Source organism: Melanerpes formicivorus, unplaced genomic scaffold (assembly GCF_026170545.1).
Source record: "Melanerpes formicivorus ecotype bairdi unplaced genomic scaffold, bMelFor1.0.p_v2 SCAF_169, whole genome shotgun sequence".
NCBI lineage: Eukaryota > Metazoa > Chordata > Aves > Piciformes > Picidae > Melanerpes > Melanerpes formicivorus.
Window position 1 is genome coordinate 221,537 of NW_027142521.1, and position 23,239 is coordinate 244,775.

The 23,239-nt window shown below is 45.1% G+C and overlaps 1 protein-coding gene across 1 annotated transcript in view; it reads right to left on the bottom strand.

Annotated features, from left to right (window-relative positions):
• The window catches only part of PLPPR5 (phospholipid phosphatase related 5), a 198,691-nt gene that overhangs the window by 97,426 nt on the left and 78,026 nt on the right, over positions 1 to 23,239 (bottom strand). The window contains exon 2 of the mRNA XM_068169189.1: positions 4,208 to 4,285. Coding sequence (XP_068025290.1) covers positions 4,208 to 4,279 — 72 coding nt within the window. The 5' untranslated portion in view covers positions 4,280 to 4,285. The remainder of the gene's footprint in view (positions 1 to 4,207; positions 4,286 to 23,239) is intronic.

Genomic DNA, 23,239 nt, shown 5'->3' on the forward strand with positions numbered 1-23,239 from the left:
AGCCTATGCGGCATGTTCAATATGGTTCACAAAGTCTGTGGTTAAGCAGAAAATGGAATGCAAGTCCCCCACTCTTTGCTCAGCCTGAGCAATGTTTATCTGAAGATGTTCTGCTGTGATTTGCAGTCCACAGAATTTGGTGATGCCAGTGTGCACAAATAAGTCAGGAAAGACTGTGCCCAAAATAAAGCTTAATCATCTCCCTCAGGCTCCCTCATGCCAAATCAGCTGGCAAGCCTGGAAGAATCATCAGGATTTTTCATTATAATTAGCATGCATTAAAAGCTAAGCAACATTGTGCCTGAATTCTATACATAATCTGAGTGGCTTGGATGTAGAAATGCCTTTAGAGAAATGGGAACAAAATCTGTGCCAAGATAAATGGGCACAGCTACCCTAAACTGGGTTCCCAGTGCCAAAACTGCCAGAAGAAGAAGATAGATTGTCCTTCATGCCACTATTTTATTGGGTTACACAAGATATAGAAGGATGGATGGATGGATGGATGGATGGATAGATAGGTAGGTAGGTAGGTAGGTAGGTAGGTAGGTAGGTAGGTAGGTAGGTAGGTAAGTAGATAGGTAGGTAGGTAGATAGATAGATAGATAGGTAGGTAGGTAGATAGATAGATGGATAGATAGATAGATAGATAGATAGATAGATAGATAGATAGATAGATAGATAGATAGATAGATAGATAGATAAAGTAAGTAGGCAGGTAGATAGATATATACATAGATGGATGGATAGATGGATAGATATGCAGGTAGATAGGGAGGGAGAGAGAGAGCACAACATAATGGCATGTTTGTTAGACATATTTGTTACAGTCTAGTTTGGTTCATTCTCTGGAAGTAAGCTTGCATCTTTCCAGAAATGGGGTATTTCCATACCATAGACTGTGCCTGACTGCAATTAGAATGGTTTGGGTTGGAAGGGACCTTCAAGATAGAGTTCCAATCCTCCTGCCATGGGCAGGGACCTCTCCCACTAAACCATGTTGCTCAAGGTGCCCTCCAACCTGGCTTTGAACATTTCTGAGGTTGGAGCCTCCACAACTTCTCTGGGCAACCTGATCCAGTGCATCACCACCCTTGTGGTGAAGAATTTCCTCCTAATATCTAATCTAAATGTATAGTCTTCCAGTTTGAGTACAGTACGCCCATGCCCTATCACCTTTGTAGAAACTCCCTCTCCAGCCATCCTGCAGTTCCCCTTCAAATACTGGAAGGCTGCTATAAGGTCTCCTCAGAGCCTTCTCTTCTCCATCTCTCTCATCATGTCTTCACAGGAGAGGTGCTCCATACAGTGCACTCACACCTAAACATTAGCATAGGATTTAACACAGGGACTACAGGGCTGTACCTGCCAGCCTCACACAGGCAAATGCAATGTGTACAGCCCTGGCCACATACAGAGTGATGGCTCTGCTGCATCCTCATCCATACCCCTCTGGATGGCTAGGATAGCTTCAGCATAATTAGGTTAATAGTGGGGACAGCCACAGCAGCCAGGCACTTCCAAAATCCCTGCAGATGGCAAGCTCTGCTGAATTCATGGTGGAGCTGAAGGGAGTTACATTAAAGTCAGATTAAATAGAGGCAATGCTATGCTATACCTCAGCTCTAGCACCACTGCAGGGCAGGCATGACTGAGGTCATCTCTGCTATGAGTGTGACCTACAAGCCTCAGAGTAAAGAAAGGGAATTATTTATAGTGCCTCAGTAAGAATAGTCTCAAAAATAAATCAAAAGAATACTGGTTGAGAGGGTGCTTGGATTACTCAATATGCATTACTCCAAAATGTCTCCTTTTGCTGACAGACTGAATGACCCTGAACAGCTAAAGTAACTTTCTGTTCCACATCCCCCTATCTTTAATACTAATATAATCACGTTTACCTTTAAGTATGGTAGTTTAAGACTGATGAACAAAAAGAATTCTAGACTCACAGAATGCTGTTATCAAGATTTAGCTACCAATATCTATTTGGCTGCAGCTCAGTGTATGGCACTCTCCTGGATTCTGGCACTTCAGACAATCACAGTCTCACAGGTGCCCTGGTGAGACCTCTCCTGAGGTTGATAGGTTGGACTCGATGATCCTCGAGGTCCTTTCCAACCTAAGTTATACTGTGATACTGTGCCCAGCTTTGGGCTCCCCAGTTCAGGAAGAACAGGGATCTGCTGGAGAGAGTCTAACAGAGATCTACAAGGATGCTGAAGGGATTGGAGCACTGCCTGATGAGGAGAGGCTGACAGACCTGGGGCTGTGTAGTCTGGAGAGGAGAAGACTGAGAGGGGATCTAATAAATGTTTAGAAATATCTGAGGGCTGTGATTCAAGAGGGAGGCGACAGGCTTTGCTTAATTGCACCCTGTGATAGGGCAAGGGGCAATGGATGTAAGCTATTGCACAGGAGGCTCCACCTCAACATGAGGAAGAACTTCACTGTGAGGGTCACAGAGCACTGGAACAGGCTCCCCAGGGAGGTTGGACTCAAAGATCTCCACAGGTCACTTCCAACCCACATGATCACAGGCTCACAGGATGTTAGGGGTTGGAAGGGACCTCCAAAGATCTTCCAATCCAACCCCTCTGCCAGACCAGGACCATAGAATCCAGCACAGGTCACACAGGAACACATCCAGACAGGGATGGAAAGTCTCCAGAGAAGGAGACTCCGCAACCTCTCTGGGCAGCCTCTTCCAGTGCTCTGTGACCTTCATAGTGAAGAAGCTCCTCCTCGTGTTGAGGTGGAACCTCCTGTGCTGTAGTTCATATCCATTGCCCTTTGTCCTGTCACACAGTGCAAGTGAGCAGAGCCTGTCCCCTCCCTCTTGACCCCCAGCCCTCAGATATTGATAGACATTGATCAGATCCCCTCTCAGTCTTCTCTCCAGACTAAACAGCCCCAGGGCTCTCAGCCTCTCCTCATCAGGCAGTGCTCCAGTCCCTTCATCATCTTCATACCCCTGTGGTGGACTCTCTCTCAAGTATATCCATTCCACACATCCACTTAAATGAAAGTCACATCCACTTACAATGAAATTGCAGGCACAAGGCGTCCCCTTCATTCCCTTTCAGTATGGGGACAGAAGTTTCATTCACCTCAGCTAATTAACAGGTAGAAGTCCATGCTGAGATAAACACAAATATGTTGGTAAAATATAAATGTGTGGGTGCTGAGAGCATTGTTGCAGCCCCTGCTCTGAGGGCAGCTGCTGGATGCATGCAGAGAGCAGGATTCCCTAGCTGACCAATTCCTTAGCACTTTGCATAGAGCACAACAATCACATTCCATGGGTGCCAAGAACAACGGCCTCACCTTGGCACCCTTGGATTGGAACATGCTGCAGAAGCCACCTTCTTGACATGCTGGCACCTCTCATTGGGAAAAGATTTTAGCTGACAGATGTGGTTGGGTTTTACTGGTGAAAGGATTGGTAACAAAGAGTATAGAAACAGCCACTCGGAGCAATAGCTACTGGGGTTAGGGACTTAAGTTAGGAACAGTTTGGTGAGTTCAGGGCTTTGCTAGGGAGGACACAGTCTCAAACTGTACCAAGGGAGGTTAAGGTTGGAAGTTAGGAAGAAGTTCTTCACAGAAAGAGTGATTTGCCATTGGAATGTGCTGCCCAGGGAGGTGGTGGAGTCACCATCCCTGGAGGTGTTTAGAAAGAGACTGGATGGGTGCTTGTTGCCATGGTTTAGTTGATTACATGGTGTTGGATGATAGGTTGGACTCTATGATTTCAAAGGTCTTTTCCAACCTGGTTAATTCTATTCTATTCTATTCTATTCTATTCTATTCTATTCTATTCTATTCTATTCTATTCTATTCTATTCTATTCTATTCTATTCTATTCCATTCCATTCCATTCCATTCCATTCCATTCCATGCTACTCTATTCTACTTCTTTTAGTTAGCTCCTTCTGGTAAGGGCTTTTGCAGAGGGATGCTGCTAGGGATATGCTCAGGATTTCTGTTAGCTGCTTTGTCTGTTAAGGGCTTTTCGGTCTTGTGCTGATAAGGACGCTCTGGGACACTCTAGTGCTGGGGATTCTACAATGCAGCAACAAAGCTTCTTCAGAGAAGACTTCTGAGATTCTCTGCTTTGCATTTCTGGAATCTCATTGGTATACAGCAGCAGGGTTTGTGCCTTCATTCATCACTCAGTGGCAATACAAGTACAGTGTTATCTTACCTCAACTAACATGAAGCATGGCAACATCATGAGGCTTCTTCTCTGAGACTGCTGCCTGTTGTGTGAAATCATGTGCACCTGGGAAAGAAACAGAGTATGTTGTGTCTGCCTGTGCAAAGCTAGCAGCGTTTAGAGCAATGTGCTCACAGAAAACTGCAAGAGGCCTGCTTGAAACACAGCTCTGCATCAAAATAAGGAATGGTGAGAATTGCAACAGGGAAGAGGACTGCTCAAAGAATCATAGAATGGTCAGGGCTGGAAGGGACCTCCAAAGGTCATCCAGTCTGACTTCCCTGCAGTCAGCAGGGACAACCCCAACTAGATCAGGTTGCCCAAGGACTCATTGAGCCTCAGCTTGAATATCTCCAGGGAAGGGGCCTCAACCACCTCCCTGGGCAACCTATTGCAGTGTTCCACCACCCTCATAGTAAAGAACTTGTTCCTCACATCCTATCTAAATCTGCTCTTCCCTAGTTTGAAGCCATTGTCCCTCGTTCTGTCACTGCAGGCCTTTGCAAACAGTCTATCTGTAGCCTTCCTGCAGCCCCTGTCAGGTACTGAAAGACTGCTATTAGGTCTCCCCAGAGCCTCCTCTTCTCCAGGCTGAACACCCCCAGCTACCTCGTAGCTGAGATGCTCATGTGTGCTCCTTTATTGCAATATAGAAGAGCTTCAAGCTAATTTAGGAGTTATGATTTTGTTAAATTGATTCCAGATTTTTTTCCCCAAAAAAACCCAACAGTGTCTATACAAAGATTTGTACTTAAAATCGTTTGAAGTATATCCCTGCACCCTCAACAGAACAAATCCTTTCTGTATTTTCAGCAGAATCCTTCTCAGCATGTCCTTGAAGTTCATACAAGAAAGCTTTGCCGGGGGGGGAGGGGTGTTTCCAAAACTGAAATTTTAGTCTCCTAGGCTCCTACAGAAGCATTGCAACACAGGATCAGGAGGAACTTCCAAGCTGTGAAGTTGTGTCTTGAAATAAAGGTACAGTAGATTTATGGTTCTGAAAGATCCACAGTACCATGGCTGCAGAAACTTTCCTGATCCCTCACAAGAATAAGATCTGTTGTTAAAAATAAAGCAAACCAAAAAAACCCAATAACTACCTGGAAGGAAAACCTGCACTACTAATCTCTGCCACAAGAGAAGGACCTTGCCAGGCTGGATAGATGGGCAGAGTCCAAGGGCATGAGACTGAACAAGTCTAAGTGCTGGTTGGCCACAACAACCCCATGCAGTGCTACAGGCTGGGGTCAGAGTGGCTGAGAGCAGCCAGGCAGAGAGGGACCTGGGGGTACTGGTGGTCAGCAGCTGAACATGAACCAGCAGTGTGCCCAGGTGGCCAAGAAGGCCAATGGCATCCTGGCCTGCATCAGGAATAGTGTGGCCAGCAGGAGCAGGGAGGTCATTATGCCCTGTGCTCAGCACTGGTTCAGCCACACCTTGAGTCCTGTGTCCAGTTCCGGGCTCCTCAATTCAAGAAGGACATTGAGACTCTTGAATGTGTCCAGAGAAGGGCAACAAGGCAGGGGAGGGGTCTGGAGCACAGCCCTGTGAGGAGAGGCTGAGGGAGCTGGGGGTGTTTAGCCTGGAGCAGAGGAGGCTCAGGGGATAACTTATTGCTGTCTACAACTACCTGAAGGGAGGTTGTAGCCAGGAGGGGGTTGGTCTCTTCTCCCAGGCAGGCAACCACCAACAGAACAAGAGGACACAGTCTCAAGCTGCACCAGGGGAAGTTCAGGCTGGAGGTGAGGAGAAAGTTCTTCACTGCGAGAGTTGTTAAGCATTGGAATGTGCTGCCCAGGGAGGTGGTGGAGTCACCATCTCTGGAGACTGATGAGGCACTTAGCACCATGGTTTAGTTGATTAGATGGTGTTGGGTTGGAATTGATGATCTCTGAGGTCTTTTCCAACCTGGTTAATTCTGTGATGAGCAGAAAAGAATGCACTATTGTTGTAGACATCAGCCCATAACTGGAATAGGAAATTGATTTAAATCTTCAGAGGAGTTAGCATCTTCAAGAGTTAGAACACTTCTAAATGCTGGGCAGCCCCTCTGAATTACTCTCTTCTTCCTTAAAAAGCAAGCAACCAACCAACCACAAAATACACACACACTCACAAAACCAAACCAAACAAACCAAACCCCACAATCAAAAACACCCCACAGACCCCCAAACCAAACCCAACCCCCCACCATGCACTCTTGCTTTTATTCTTTGATTTCCACAACTCCAGTTTTAAAAGCTTTTCTCTAGGCTTTTCCTACCAGACACTGAAATAGAGCTCTAGCACTTTACTGCTTTTCTCAGCTGTGCCCTTTACTGTTCTTCATTTCTGTCCCATCATTCACTCCTTTTCTTTTTGTATACTCTCCTTCCCACCTCTCTGTGTTCCCCCTCCAGTGTCTCTTCATCCTTTCATGTACTCCCTTTCCCCCTTCTGTGTGTCATGTGGCACATCCTCCAATGTCATGCATCCCCTTTTGTCTCCCTTCTGTGGCCTCCCAGATCCATATTTGATTCCTTTTCTTCCTCTGATGCTTTAGTAAGCTGCAGCTGAGTCCTCTCTTTCTCCTTCCTATGCCCTCAGCTGTGCATGTGCATACTTCATGAAGGCTTGGGACTGACGAGTCCAGGAGGCATCACACTAAGGAGAAGGGAAAGCAGATGCTTCCAAGCAGCAGCAGAAAACCAAACTTGGCCATGTGTGCATGCAGCCTGGCTCCCAGCAGTGCACTGAGCATCTCTGTGGTGGGTTGAAAATTTCCCCCCAACATTAAATTGCCAGACCAGCTCAGCTGGAAGCAAATGAAGCGGTATGTACAAGCACAACTACGATCTAAACATGAAATGCAACAAATGTGCACAAAATATACAATATTTACTTACATGTACAATTTATAAACAACACAGGAACCCCCCTGGCATGAACCAGGAGGCTATTAATAGCTTTCCCCTACCCTGATCTCTTCCCTACCCCCCTGTATATGTGGGAGAAGAGAAAGAGTAGAGAGTTGTTTGTTAATAGCCACAACAAAGCAATGCAGCCAAGGTCAGCAAAGCCAGCAGAAGCCAGGGCTGGTACCTGCCAGAGCAAGGAAGCAAAAAAGAGAAAGTTAGCTTACAGATCTAAGTTTGTTATCTGTCCAAGGGGATTATTTAGAACTTATCATTATTTTCCTCTTTACATCCAATATACTTACATTCTACTACTTTCTGTTCAAGATCTGTGGAGAATTGTCTAGGCACAGCCTGAAACTACCACAACCTCTGATGCTCTCTTCCTCCCCTTTTGAAGGCAGCTGAGGGAATCTGACACTGTGTCTCCCTCCCCTTCCAAGCCAGTTAGCGGAAATGTGGAAACAGAAGTGTAGCTGTGTTCAGTGAGACTTGTGCACACACCAGCTGGGATCTCCCTGGGAGCTATGAACTTTTCAGCTGGGACCTTGTCACTCCAGGCATTTTTAGCCCAGTCTTTGGGGCTGTCAAAACCCAGCACTGGTTATCTGCGTTCAGTTTGTTTATCCAAAGCAATGAACAAGAAAATACTTCCTCAGCAAGCAGCATGGCATACACTCTTGAAACCTCTCCCACAAATAACAAAGGTTTTTGTCCTGGTTTGAGGCTGGACAGATCCTCTATTGCCCCGAGAGGGACACTCACACATGACACTCACACAAGTGGATTGGAAAGCGATGGAAAGTTTCAATGGAAAAGCAATTGGTGTTTTACAGAAATATACAAAGCATAGTGGCAAAGATATCTCAAAGCCTACAGAGTCCCTTACAGCACACCCAAAGGCCTCCCAACACCCAAAAACCTCAGGGCTCTTTCTTCCCCCACTCCGCTAGGCTAGTCTCAGGCTGGCCAGATCCAAGACTGCCCCCCCATCCCCATTCTCCTCCTGGCATTGGGTCTAGACAGGCCTAAGAAGCCTTGAGATACTCCCTCACCATTACCTGATAGGGAGCATCTCCCACAGGAGCAGAGAGGGAAGAAAGAGGAAGAGAAGGACTTTGCAGATGGGTTTATAGGGCACAGGATTTATGGGTAGAAATAGGCTGTTTCCTGTGTCCACCTACCGGATTGGACACTCAGGACACAGGAGGTGTAACTTCTGTGGCAGTGACAGGAAGCACCCAGCCTAAAATGCCACAGTTATTTCTCAGGCTAACAGAAAATGGTGGCTCTGCTGTTGAGCAATTTGCTTGTACGCTGAGAGGGCCAAGCCCTGCTGTTCATGTTCCACTCAAATCCTTGCTCAGGCAAGAGTTGCAGAGACTCCTTGACAATCCATTATACAGTTACATAATCTAACCATTAATATTGCATATAGAGATGTGCATGAACAGCTATTGCACATTGGGACTATAGGCTCAGCTCATTAAAGAGACACCAACACAGCACTTCTGTATTATTTATTGAGTTCTAACAGTACACTGAAGAAAAGAGGACAAGCTCTGAGCATTAAGGGCCACTACGTGGCCACTCTTCAGCTGTTACCTCAAGAACAAAAGGGCCTAAGATTCATCTTCTCCAGCACAGCACTGAGGCAGAGATATGTTCTCACCAGAGTTGTGTAAGTAGTACAGATGGAAGTCTGCTGGTGCCTAAAGCTCTCAGAGTACCAAAATGGGGATGAAATGGAGAGCCTGAGGTGGGCCCCAGATTTCTCTTCTCTATAACATGGAGACAGCTACTGGTTGGAGCCTGAGACACCCTTTACACACGGTAAACACATGCCACATGTGAAATTGCCATTCCAGAGGTTGCTGCTGTGAGTTTGGAGGAAGAGGATTGAGCCTGAATGAAGCATCAAGAAGCCATCTGTGAGGGCATGGATGAAGTGCTACAAGCATAGCTATAAATAGCTCTTGGTGAAGAACTAGTTCTTTTCCAGCAACATGGAGTCTTTTTATGCAGCTAGTTACTAGGCAGCCTAGGAAACATTTTCTCTGGCAGTACCCCACTGTATGCATCAGGCAGCCTGCCTCCCTCCAGCTGCTCTTCTGGGGGTATGCCTAACAACAGCCTACAGGAGCACTCTCCAGCCCAGCCTTCCCCTGCCACACGTCATCACCAATCTGCCTCACTGCTAGACGAGGGAGTCATGTTCACATCTGTGCTCCCTATGCTTTTGGAACAATGCCTGCAGGCACACACCTCCTGAAAGGAGCGCTGGACAGCAGCATTTGACAGCCAGGGTACCCTCTTCAGGTCTGAATGATGGCTGCTTATGAGCCACAGGTGAGCTTCACATTTGACAGCCCTTGGCTGAACAACCTCATTCTATACAGGTGTCACAAAGTCAGCACTTCTGATTCCATTTGGATCAAAACCCATTCAAAGTCTAAGAAGCTCTCCTCAACATGAGAATTGCTTTCAGGCTTCTAGGGTGGTTCTGCTTGCAACTTTTAGCTTCTTTGTAAAGAGAATTGGAATTAGGCAGCAAGATCATAGGCAAACAACAGAATGTTTCATGAAAAGCAGTCACTGCCCTGCATTTTGCCTGGAAATAAATTCTACAGGCAGTTTGTAGGCATGTCTACTGGCTAAGGTACTTCAGGTTCACAGGGAGACCTCTTTGGATGTGACATCATGAATGAGCTCTGGGGTGCCTAGAGGTGAAGCACTTCCAACATAATTCAGAAACAGAAAAGGCAGTACTTGGCCTCACAGCTTGAATCTGACTTCAAGTGATTTACTAAACACCACATTGGTGCCAGAGCCACAACATGAACTCAAACATCCGTTGTTGTGAAAAGGAGTGCTCTGTTCTCACTATTTTATTAACTGTATTATCCACAGCTGTCATTTGTGTGACTGTCTTCTGGCATGTCCCTTCTTTGGTGCAAGCCAGCCTGATGCTGAGAACCTGATGCTGCCCAGCTTCTACAGCCTGTTATGCAAGTGCCAAGCAGATCTAAGACACTACTGAATCACTACAAGATCATAGAATCATAGACTGGTCTGGGACAGAAGGGGCCTCCAAAGCTCATCCAGTCTGACTTCCCTGCAGTAAGCAGGGACATCAGGTTGCCCAGAGCACTGTCCAGCTTCACCTCCAGGGATGGGGCCTCAACCAGCTCCCTGGGCAACCTATTGCAGTGTTCCACCACCCTCATAGTAAATAACTTGTTTCTCACATCCTATCTCAATCTGCTCTGCTCTAGTTTGAAGCCATTGCCCCTTGTCCTGTCACTGCAGGCCTTTGCAAACAGTCTCTCTGTAGCCTTCCTGTAGCCCCTGTCAGGTACTGGCAGGCTGCTATTAGGTTTCTCTGGAGCCTTCTCTTCTCCAGGCTGAACACTCTCAGCTCCCTCAGCCTGTCCTCATAGCAGAGGTGCTCCAACCTCCTGACATTTTCATGGCCCTCCTCTGGACCTGCTCCATCAGGTCCATGTCCTTCCTGTACTGAGGGCTCCAGAGCTGGACACAGTACTCCAGGTGAGGTCTCAGCAGAGCAGAGTCAAGATGTCTATTCTGTCACAAGTTTCCCTGTAACTTAGGATTCCTCTAGAAATGGCATGTTCCATTTCATTTGTTTGATTCCATTTATAGGTGCAGTTTAACTACACCAAGGAAAAAGTTCCTATCAGTAATTCAGGAGATTTAAAGATATGCTCTGAACTAAAATAAAAGGAACAAAAAAATCTACTAAAATGAAAATAAAGCTCACCAGAATTATCAGCAGCAGTTAGTCTCTTCAGTGTGGTAAAAATGTAGTGGCTTGCCAGGAGTCAAACAGAGAACCCATGTTGGGGTTTGTTTTGAGCAAGAGGGGACATGGGTCCCAGGAACACCTGTGCAATTCAGGCCTTGAAGAATTCTCTGTTGATAATATAGTGGCGGAGTAGGAGATGTGAGAAAGTGCTGATTGCTTGGTATGCTGAAGTCCAGCTGCCCCTGAGATGGGAGGCAAGCAAGATAAGCAGGAGGCGAGATCTGGGAAAGAGAGCAATTAGGCCGGATAGAAGAATTCCACAGAGTTGCGAAAACAATGATGTAACCTTTTAGAGAGCAACCCATAGTATGTTGCCAAGTGGGCATAATTATAGCAAACTGTATATAAGATGTGTCTGATGCTCAATAAAGTTGGATTCCGCTGATCACATTGATCGTATAGCGGCCCCTTCTTGCAACAAACCCACACCTGTCTGGGATTCTGAGCTCCTCCACCACCCATCAGACATCCCTTGATGAGCACAAAGGCACAGCCTTGATACCCAGCTAGACAAGAATTGAAGGGCAAACCTGAGGGGTTTCATGCCTACACCTCAAATTTCATAGCTCTTCTTACTGATCTATTTCACTGGGGTGAAAAAACTTTGAACAGTTAATTTCTCCAGTAGAAAATACCCTTAGAGAAGGTTTCTCTTTTTATTTGCACCTGTGTTTACTTCTTCCATGCATACACACAGAGATAGCTCATTTTCCAAGCTCTACTCAGGCTTGCACAGAGAATAAAGTCTTTGTTCTTATGTCAGAAACAATTCTTGCATCATCTAACGCTGGCAAAAATCAGTTTTAGCTGGCAAAAATCAGTTTTAGCTGGTTGTTTTAGCTGCTCCAGGGCTGAGAAAAATAATCAGAGGAAATTATTGGAATAACCTGAACTATATTCATGGTTGAACTCCTGAAACACATATTCAGAACAACCTTTAGAAGAATATGGTTCATTAGGTTTTCTACATTATCTTTCTACTCATACTCTTCCTCCAAGAGGATTTCTCTTACATTTTAAGCTAAGTCTCTTTTCCTTGATGCTGATACTAATGTTGATCTTGGGGTGTGATGAGAAATGCTCACTGTTCCTGCTGGGAGCTGGCTCATTTCAAAAACAGCTCAAGAAAATGAGTCTTCTAGAATCATTTGGGAGGATCCAGAAGAGGCTACTAAAATGATGGAAGAGCTGGAAGCCCTCTGCTGTGAGGACAGGCTGAAAGAACTGGGGTTGGTCAGCCTAGAGAAGGCTGGGGTAGACTTTAGAGCAGTCTACCAGTATTTGGAGGGGACTACAGGAGAGCTGGAGAGGGACTTTTGACAAAGACTCTTAGTGACAGGATAAGAGGCACTGGCTTCAAACTGGAAGAAGCTGGATTTAGATCAGACATTAGTAGGAAATTCTTCCCCAAGAGGGTGGTGAGGCACTGAACCAGCTCGCCCAGAAAAGTTGTCAAGGCTCCAAGCCTGGCAGTGTTCAAAGCCAGGATGGATGAGGCCCTGAGTAACCTGAGTGGGAGGTGTCCCTGCCCATGGCAGGCAGGTTGGAACTGGATGATCTTTTAAGGTCCCTTACCAACCAATTCTGTGATTCTATGTTAACTGGCACTGATCTGAGGTGAAGAGAGAGTGAGAATCCTGTACATTGCTGGCCCTTGCCTGCTTCATAATCAAGCTGATCCTTAAGGAGAGGGCTAGAGGAGATGGATTGCAGACCCTATACTCTCTGTTAGTTCACAAGGTGAGGCGTTGACTGAATCTCTTTCTTCATGATAAAAACAAGCCATGTGATTCTCCTTGTCTTTCAGCATTAGGGTACTCCACAGTGTCTATGTTTAAAAGACCAAAAAGGCAGCATGACTTGACTGATGGTACACAACAATGAAAGTAAGAACTTGTGAACGTAAGGAAAAACTTCATCATTGTGAGGGTGCCAGAGCCCTGGAGCAGACTGCACAGAGAGATTGTGAAGTCTCCTTCTCTGGAGACACTCAGAACCCATCTGGAAACACTCCTGTGTGACCTGCCCCCTGGCAGGGATGTTGGACTGGATGATCTCCAGAGGTCCCTTCCAACCCCTAAGGTTCTGTGATTTTGTGAGAACAGATAAAGCAGTGGGAAGCTAACTAAGTCCATGAACAGCAAAAGGAGTGCTTTGATAACTGACAGAGTAGAGCCTGGATTCTGCTGTAACCTGAATATCAAACCAAACAACAAAATATCAAAGATCTCATCTTCAGGTAGGAATGAGAAAACAGAGGATTTTGTAGACTAACACCTACTTTTAACATGCAAAACGGTAGGGATTTTGTTCTCAGCCAAAGATGTGATGTCTTTCCAAACTGCTTTTCTGCTAGAAAAACACTGTAAAATGAAAAATGAAAATGAATAGAAATGATGATCCTTTTCCAGGCTCCAGGTCTGCCAGAGAAAGAAAACAAACAGATGAGAACCAACTGTCCCCAAGAGGAAAGAGAACATAAAAGGGAAAGGGAACCAAAGTAAGCCAGCTCATACTGATGCCAGGGGAGAAATTACTATTTAAGGTAAGTTGGACACAGGTCCTACAGATCAAAGTCAGCATTTTCATGTACATTCAAAAGCCCTGTGTTAAGCCAGACCTAAACTGTGCAAGAATAGGTTGCTGTCAGCTGGAAGACACAAGGAAGAAAATTTCAAATCACCCTGATCAGAGCAGGGAAAGGCACTTAAGACTTGTCTGCCTTGGCTCCCTGAAAATTCGTGAGTGCCACTAACTGGCAAACCTGAGTAATGAACTCAGATGCTCTTTCCCTTGAAGTTCAGGGCAGTTACATGCTTTGCCATTGCCTCCAACCGTCCCCCTCACAGTGTGTTAACCCATGGCCAACTGGATCCCTGTGGCATCTGGCAGACTGCCAGTGATTGCTGACAGACAGAAACACCTGAGTGAAAATTCACTGGAATGTGGAGGAAATTGTTTCCTGCAGATTGGAGGCAGTGGAACATCTACCAGTGTAATCTTTTCCCCAGTGATCTTCAAATCTGTTGCACAAATGTCTCTTGCTCTTTCACAGAATCACAGAATGTTAGACAATCCAGAGATCATTGAGTCCAACTCCACTGCCAAAGCAGGATCACCCAGGGCAGTCCACACAGGAATGCATCCTGGTGGGTTTTGAATATCTCCAGAGAAGAAGTCTCCACAACCTCTCCAGGCAGCCTGCTCCAGGGCTCTGTCACCCTCACTGTAAAGAAGTTTCTCCTCATGTTGAGGTGAAACCTTCTCTGCTCAAGTTTGTATCGATTGGTCCTTGTCTTACCACTTTGCCCCACCAGAAAGAGCTTGGCCCCCTCCACTTGACACCCACCCCTCAGATATTTGCAGACATGCTCTCAAGCACCTGCTTTTCAAAGCAGCACCTCATTTGTAGGCAGCTCCTGCACAGTAACTTGCTCTAGGCTTGTGCCCAGCGGTTCCCAGCCTAACAAAGCAGGCAGGAGGAAGAGCTGTCCTCACTCCCAAATCTGCTCTGCTCAGCTCTAAACACTTTGACTCACTGCAAGTAGGAGCTTGGGGTATTGAGGGGTGCAAGCCTGACAGCAAGTGCTCTCCCCTTCTTTGAAGGCTCCCAGTTTTGAAGTCACCACAGCCTTCTGATGGGTGTAACATTTGGAAGGATATTGAGAACTGAGCTGTACTCCCTGGTCTTGAATTTACAGAAAATCAGTTTGTCAAAAAATAAACCCAAACACACTGTGAAGCAGTTGACACATTATTGAGAGACACTCTTATTACCATGAAAGAGGAAAGCCAGAAACCAGAGAAAATACATCTTTCCCTTTCTTAGATTCCTCTTCATCTGAAGATTAACAGAAGGAGGACCTGGAAGCCTTTCAAACGCCAAATCAAAAGCTCCCACTGGAGTTCAAACAGTGAAAAGTTTTATCAGCAAACAGAGGATTCCCTGGATTATGTTTGTAGTGACAGGATTAAGTTTTGCCCAACAAGCTGCATTACCAGAAATAACAAGGTCATTTTACCAGTAAGAAGATAAGGGCAGAATGCACTTGCTTTGCAAGCAGGCAAATTAATATGAGATTAACCAGTAAAGGAATTTCATTACATTACTTAATTTGCAAAATCAAGGCAAATCTTAATCCTGTAGCACTGTACTTAGAAAAGGACTCAGCTGGAGTGAAGGAGCAAAATCCTGGTCCTAACATGAAATCCTGGGGCTCTTTATTCCGGAGAAAAGAAGACTGAGAAGGCCAATGGGATCCTGGAGTGCATTAGGAGTGTGTCCAGCAGATCCAGGGAGGTTCTCCTCCACTTCTACTCTGCCCTGGTGAGACCTCACCCGGAATATTGCATCCATTTCTGAGCTCCCCAGTTCAAGAGGGACAGGGATCTGCTGGAGAGTCCAAGGGAGGGCTACAAGGATGATAAAGGGATTGGAGCACTGCCTGATGAGGAGAGGCTGAGAGCCCTGGGGCTGTTTAGTCTGGAGAGGAGAAGACTGAGAGGGGATCAAACCAATGTTTATAAATATCTGAGGGCTGGGTGTCAAGAGGGAGGGGACAGGCTCTGCTCAGTGGCACCCTAGGACAGGACTAGGGGAAATGGATGGAAACTGCAGCATAGGAGGTTCCACCTCAACATGAGAAGAAACTTCTTTACTGTGAGGCTAACAGAGCACTGGAAGAGGCTGCCCAGCAAGGTTGTGGAGTCTCCTTCTCTGGAGACTTTCCAGCCCTGTCTGGATGTGTTCCTGTGTGACCTGTGCTGGATTCTATGGTCCTGCTCCAGCAGGGGGGTTGGACTCGATTGTCTTTGGAGGTCCCTTCCAACCTGTGATCCTGTGTGTGATCCTTCCACCATACATGTGACAACACCTCTGTACCATAACAGCAGGAAGCTCTTGCCACTCATGAGGAACCTAGAATGATAACTTCCCAGTGTGGTAGTTTCAGACTATACCTTTAAAATTTTTCACAGATCTTGAATAGAAAGTAGTAAAAATGTAAATAAATCACTCTTGGGCATAAAAAGGAAAATAAAGATAATTTGAAACAATCCCATTGGAGAGATAAGGGACTAAAACTGCTTGGAACCACAGAATCACAGAATCAATAAGGTTGGAAGAGACCTCAAAGATCATCACATCCAACCTGTCACCACAGACCTCATGACTACTAAACCATGGCACCAAGTGCCACATCCAATCCCCTCTTGAACACCTCCAGGGATGGTGACTCCACCACCTCCCTGGGCAGCACATTCCAATGCCTAACAACTCTCTCTGTGAAGAACTTTCTCCTCACCTGCAGCACCTCTCCTTCCCCTGGTGCAGCTTGAGACTGTGTCCTCTTGTTCTGGTGCTGGTTGCCTGGGAGAAGACACCAGGCCCCTCCTGGCTACAACTTCCCTTCGGGTAGTTGTAGACAGCAATGAGGTCTCCCCTGAGCCTCCTCTTCTCCAGGCTAAACAATCCCAGCTCCCTCAGCCTCTCGTCACAGAGCTTGTGCTTGAGGCCTCTCCCCAGCCTCGTTGCCCTTCTCTGGACACCTTCAAGTGTCTCAATGTCTTTCTTAAATTGAGGAGCCCAGAACTGGACACTGGTTCTACCAAAACAATCTATCTTCTCTTCTCCCTGTGTTGCTCTGGAGATATACTAACTTGCTTCTGCTTGACCTTGGCTGCATTGTTTTGGCTAAGTCTAACAGCAACTTTCTCTGCACCTTTCTCTTCTCCCTTTTGTACAGGGGAGTAAGGGGGGGGCAGAGGTAGAAGCTAGTAGCTTCCCCTGGTCTTTGACCAGGGTGGGTCCTTGTGCTGTTTATTAATTGTAAATGCCTGTAACTATTGTAAATCCTATATATTTTGTACATATTCATTACTTCCATTGTAGAGTGTAGTTTGCTTGTAAATACAGCTTTCATTTACTTCCAGCTGAGCTGGTGTTGCAAATTTAATGTTGGGGGGTGAGGGAGGGGAATTTTTCACCCACCACACCTAGTCAGGTGTGTGTTTGTGGGAATCTCTACAGAGATACTCACAGACATAGTTCATGCAGTGGAACTCCCTGCAGTAATTCCTCACACAGACCTTGGAACAGCTTGCTGTCTTCAGTTTCCTTTTGGTTTAGAACCAAAGCATTCAAATATGTGCAAGGTTCTATAGCACCCAGTCTCAGTCTGCAGCTTACTTTGCAGTCAGGATCCGATTCACCAGGCGAGGCAAAACCAGCTCCAGCTCCATGTGTATTACCAAGGGTCAGCGAGGCATGAATGACACAGACCATGAGCAACTCCAGGGCTGTTTTAAACCTAGTGTAAGCAAGTCTTGATTCCTAACAGTTTATTAAAATAACTCACAAATAAAACATAACTATGTGAGTTTAGACTTCTGTTGTTGTTGCTGTTCCACGCTGATGCCATTAGAATTCCTGGTACAGAGAGTCCTCCACAGCCATGGCTGGTAGTGTTGTGGAGGCAATGGTGAGTCAAGCTTGCTCCATGCACCCATGGTTGGATGTACTTGTGCTAAGCATCTTTTGTCCCACAGGTCATTGATTCACTCAATTCTCAGGCAAGTATTTAAAAGTCCCCAGAGTACTTTATAGCCAGCCAGACTTTCTCTATTCACTTTTCTGGTGGGTTGAAATTATTCCCCAACTAATTTGAGAGGACTGCCCCCCAAAATAAAGTTGCCAGACCAGCTCAGTTTGGGGTGGAAGCAAATGAAGCTCTATTTACAAGCAAACTAAAATCCAGGAATATGAAACACAATGACTATGTACTAAATAGACTTGAATAGACTAGACTAGACTAGACTAGACTAGACTAGAATAGAATAGACCAGGTTGGAAGAGACCTTCAAGATCATCACGTCCAACCTATCATCCAACACCACCTAATCAACTAAACCATGGCACCAAGCACCCTATCAAGTCTCCTCCTGAACCCCCCCAGTGATGGTGACTCCACCACCTAATCCCTCTATATATATTTACAATTTATAAACAGCACAGAAACTCCTCAGACACCCCTGGATGTATCCAGGGGGACTGTTCACTTCCTCCCCCACTCCCTCCCTCCTTCCTATTACTTCACACAGCAGTCAAAGCACAGATTCCCCAGCAAGACCACAGAAGAGAGAGAAAGTTGCAAGCAGAAGTGACAAAAGAAGAAAAGAAAGAACTATTTCTGCCTCTGCTCTATATCCCTATTAGCAATCCAATGAATTCTATAGACCTTAGCATTCTTTTCCTTTTCTATCCAATGGTAACTTATTTTACTTTCAGTCTTTGCAGTCAGGGACTAGGCTAAAGTTCCCCCTTCAAACTGTAATGACTTTCCAGTTGGTCATATAGGATCTGCAGGGACATCTGTGCATTGCTTGTTTCAACTCAGGCGCTGATCAGTCACAATCACTGTTAAGGATGGATGTGAAGTCAGCCCACTGTAAAAGCTGTCATCTGGAATTGGATGTGAAACAGCTGCTGATGAAACTTATCCAGATAATTAATTCATTTTCTGTGTGTCTCACTAATAGTATGATTGAAAGCAAAATAAAAGTCATGTTGTGGCTTCCTGAAATGTATTTAGTGTTGACATTTCTTACCTGATTGTTTTATTCCCATTATTGGCAAATATCCATATTTTGAGCTACATTGATTACTTTTGAGCAGATACAAATATCATGTGTTATTGTTTCTTTGACAATGGTCATAGAATCATAGAACTGTCAGGGCTGGAAGGGACCTCAATGATTATCTAGCTCCAACCCCTTTGCCATGGGCCTCAATCTACATCAGGTGGCTTAGAGCCACATCCAGACTGAATAGCCCCAACTCTCTCAGTCTGTCTCCATAGCAGAGGAGCTCCAGCCCTCTGATCATCCTTGTGGCACTTCTCTGGACATGTTCTAGCACCTCCAGATCCTTCTTGTAATGGGAGCTCCAGAACTGGATGCAGTGCTCTAGGTGGGGTCTCACCAGAGTGGAGCAGAGGGGGAGACTCAGTTGCCTTGACCTGCTGGCCACACTTCTCTTGCTGTAGCCCAGGCTCTGGTTGGCTTTCTGGGCTGCAAATGCACACTGGTGGCTCTTGTTGAGCTTCTCATCCACCACCACCCACAAGGCCTTCTCTTCAGGGCTGCTCTCAAGCCAGTTCCTTCCATGTATTAATTAAAAGCTATCTAACAAGCCAGCCAGTGAAATTTGCTATTTCTTATATTTTTGTCAGAAAAAAACCAAATTGCTTTAGCATTCACCAAAACCATACACAAAGAAGCAGCAGAAGTCACTACAGTCACATGCATAGCAAAACTAATTTCTAGTTAATACTATCTGCACTTCAAATTGTCCTGAAGTGCTGATCTGTGGAATTCCTGAAGGTGATTTTTTGGGAAGATGGGCTGAACATGCTCTTCCCAGCCTTCAGCTGCTGCTTTTCATTAAGCTGTATCTTAAAATCTGTTAAGCACTTTCCTCATGTGATGAATATCTCAGCAAATTCTGCAATGCTAAAAAGCTGTGATGCAGCTCCAGATGGGAGCTGGTATGGTTCTTTTTCCAAATCAGAGGTGTATCGTGTCACCAGTGTGAGTCTCTGTGACACTGCAATCCTCTGTTTAGCAAATATTTCCCATTTAGACAAATGAGAGGCTGGCAGATACAAAGCTCCATACGCCAAACTTCTTCAGATTCCACTTATTTGTCCTACCTCCTTCTGGACAAACAAGCTCAGTTCATTTCAGTTCATGTAAGAGCAAAACCTGGCATTATTTATAGCCATAGAAGCATAGAAGCACAGAACCATAGAAGCACAGAATCATGGCATCTTAGAAGCACAGAATCATAGAATCATAGAAAAGTAGAATCAGAGAAGCATGGAATCATAGAAGCACAGGATCATAGAATCATAAAAGCATAGAGTCATAGAAGCACAGAATCAGAGAATCAGAGAAGCACAGAATCATAGAATCATAGAAAAGTAGAATCAGAGAAGCATGGAATCATAGAAGCACAGGATCATAGAATCATAAAAGCATAGAGTCATAGAAGCACAGAATCAGAGAATCAGAGAAGCACAGAATCATAGAATCATAGAAAAGTAGAATCATAGAAGCACAGAATCATGGAATTATAAAATCATAGAATCATAGAAGCACAGAATCAGAGAATCAGAGAAGCATAGAAGCACAGAAGCATAGAAGCACTGAATCATAGAATCAGAGAAGCACAGAATCAGAGAAGCATAGAAGCACAGAAGCATAGAAGCACTGAATCATAGAATCATACAATCAAAGAAGCACAGAATCAGAGAATCAGAAGCACAGAAGCACAGAATCATAGAACCAGAGAAGCATAGAAGCACAGAATCAGAGAATCAGAAGCACAGAAGCACAGAATCAGAGAATCAGAGAATTGGAGAAGCATAGAAGCACAGAAGCATGGAAGCACTGAATCATAGAATCATAGAATCAGAGAAGCACAGAATCAGAGAAGCATAGAAGCACAGAAGCATAGAAGCACTGAATCATAGAATCATAAAATCAGAGAATCAGAGAATCATAGAAGCACAGAAGCACTGAATCATAGAATCATAAAATCAGAGAATCAGAGAATCACAGAAGCACAGAAGCACAGAAGCACTGAATCATAGAAGCACTGAATCATAGAATCACAGAATCAAAGAAGCACAGAATCAGAGAATCAGAGAAGCATAGAAGCACAGAAGCATAGAAGCACTGAATCATAGAATCATAAAATCAGAGAATCAGAGAATCATAGAAGCACAGAAGCACAGAAGCACTGAATCATAGAAGCACTGAATCATAGAATCATAGAATCAAAGAAGCACAGAATCAGAGAATCAGAGAAGCATAGAAGCACTGAATCATAGAATCAGAGAAGCACAGAATCAGAGAATCAGAGAAGCATAGAAGCACTGAATCATAGAATCAGAGAAGCACAGAATCAGAGAAGCACAGAAGCACAGAAGCATAGAAGCACAGAATCATAGAACCAGAGAAGCACAGAATCAGAGAATCAGAGAAGCATAGAAGCACAGAAGCACAGAAGCACTGAATCATAGAATCAGAGAAGCACAGAATCAGAGAATCAGAGAAGCATAGAAGCACTGAATCATAGAATCAGAGAAGCACAGAATCAGAGAATCAGAGAAGCATAGAAGCACTGAATCATAGAATCAGAGAAGCACAGAATCAGAGAAGCACAGAAGCACAGAAGCATAGAAGCACAGAATCATAGAACCAGAGAAGCACAGAATCAGAGAATCAGAGAAGCATAGAAGCACAGAAGCACAGAAGCACTGAATCATAGAATCAGAGAAGCACAGAATCAGAGAAGCACAGAAGCACAGAAGCATAGAAGCACAGAATCATAGAACCAGAGAAGCACAGAATCAGAGAATCAGAGAAGCATAGAAGCACAGAAGCATAGAAGCACTGAATCATAGAATCAGAGAAGCACAGAATCAGAGAATCAGAGAAGCATAGAAGCACAGAAGCACGGAAGCACTGAATCATAGAATCATACAATCAGAGAAGCACAGAATCAGAGAATCATAGAATCAGAGAATCATAGAAGCACAAAATCATAGAAGCACAGAATCATAGAGGCATAGAATCACAGAAGCATAGAAGCACAGAATCATAGAAGCACAGAATTCTAGAAGCATAGAATCATAGAGGCATAGAATCATAGAAGCAGAGAAGCATAGAATCATAGAAGCACAGACTTATAAAGGCATAGAATCATAGAAAGCATAGAATCATAGAAGCATAGAAGCATGTAACAGTCTGGGTTGGAAGGGACAGCCAAAGGTCATCTAGTCCAGCTCCCCCTTGCAGTAAGCAGGGGCATCCTCAGCCAGACACATTTTTGCTGTGACCAAATTCACTGGAGATTCTCAGCTTCTGTAGGAGACCTAATTTGTGCATACTAATATGTAAAAAGCCACAAGGAAACTTCAAAGGATTTAAGCCTGATTATCATCTTTGTACTTCATTAAAACAGTAGCTACTTAAATTTCTGCTGGATAATTTCAAAGGTCTAAGACAGTGGGGTTTTTTTCCTTCTTAGTCCCATTCACTAAAATGTCACAGTAAATACCTAAAAAAAATACCAAAGAAAAGTGATTGTTTTTCCCTCAGGGGATATTTAAGTACATGCCTGCAAGTGATAGTGTATCAGTTAATTGTCTTCGTTCTGGGCCAGCCTCTTTGCCTTGGTGGCAAGAAACAGAATCACACAGTCACAGAATCACCAAGGTTGGAAGAGACCTCAAACATCATCAAGTCCAACTTGTCACCACAGACCTCATGACTAAACCATGGCACCAAGTGCCACGTCCAACCTCCTCTTGAACACCTTCAGGGATGGTGACTCCACCACCTTCCTGGGCAGCACATTCCAATGATGAACAACTCTCTCGGTGAAGAACTTTCTCCTCACCTCCAGCCTAAACTTCCCCTGGCGCAGCTTGAGACTGTGTCCTCTTGTTCTAGTGCTGGTTACGTGAGAGAAGAGACCAACTCCCTCCTGGCTACAACCTCCCTTCAGGTAGTTATAGAGAGCAATAAGGTCATCCCTGAGCCTCCTCTTCTCCAGGCTAAACAACCCCAGCTCCCTCAGCCTCTCCTCACAGGGCTGTGCTCGAGGCCTCTCCCCAGCCTTGTTGCCCTTCTCTGGGCACATTCAAGAGTCTCAATGTCCCTTCTTAAACTGAGGGGCCCAGAACTAGACACTGGACATAAGCTATTTAGTCTAAATAGTAGATGTTTTCTGTGATTCTGTGAATACCAAATGAGTGCCCAAACTGACCACCTAATCTTATCTGCTGAATCCTACAGATGACAGATTTCACAATAAAAGTGAAATAAGACCACAGGATTACAGGATCACAGGATGCTGGGGGCTGGAAGGGACCTCCAAAAATCATCAAGTCCAACTCCTCCTGCCAGAGCAGGACCATAGAATCCAGCACAGGTCACACAGGAACACATCCAGACAGGGCTGGAAAGTCTCCAGAGAAGGAGACTCCACAACCTTGCTGGGCAGCCTGTTCCAGTGCTCTGTGATCCTCACAGTGAAGAAGTTCCTCCTGATGTGGAGGTGGAACCTCCTGATGTGGAGGTGGAACCTCCTGTGCTGCAGTTTACATCCATTGCCCCTTGTCCTATCCCAGGGTGCAAGTGAGCTGAGCCTATCCCCTCCCTCTTGACACCCAGCCCTCAGATATTTATAAACATTGATTTGATCCCCTCTATGCTGTGTTTGCTTATTGCAGT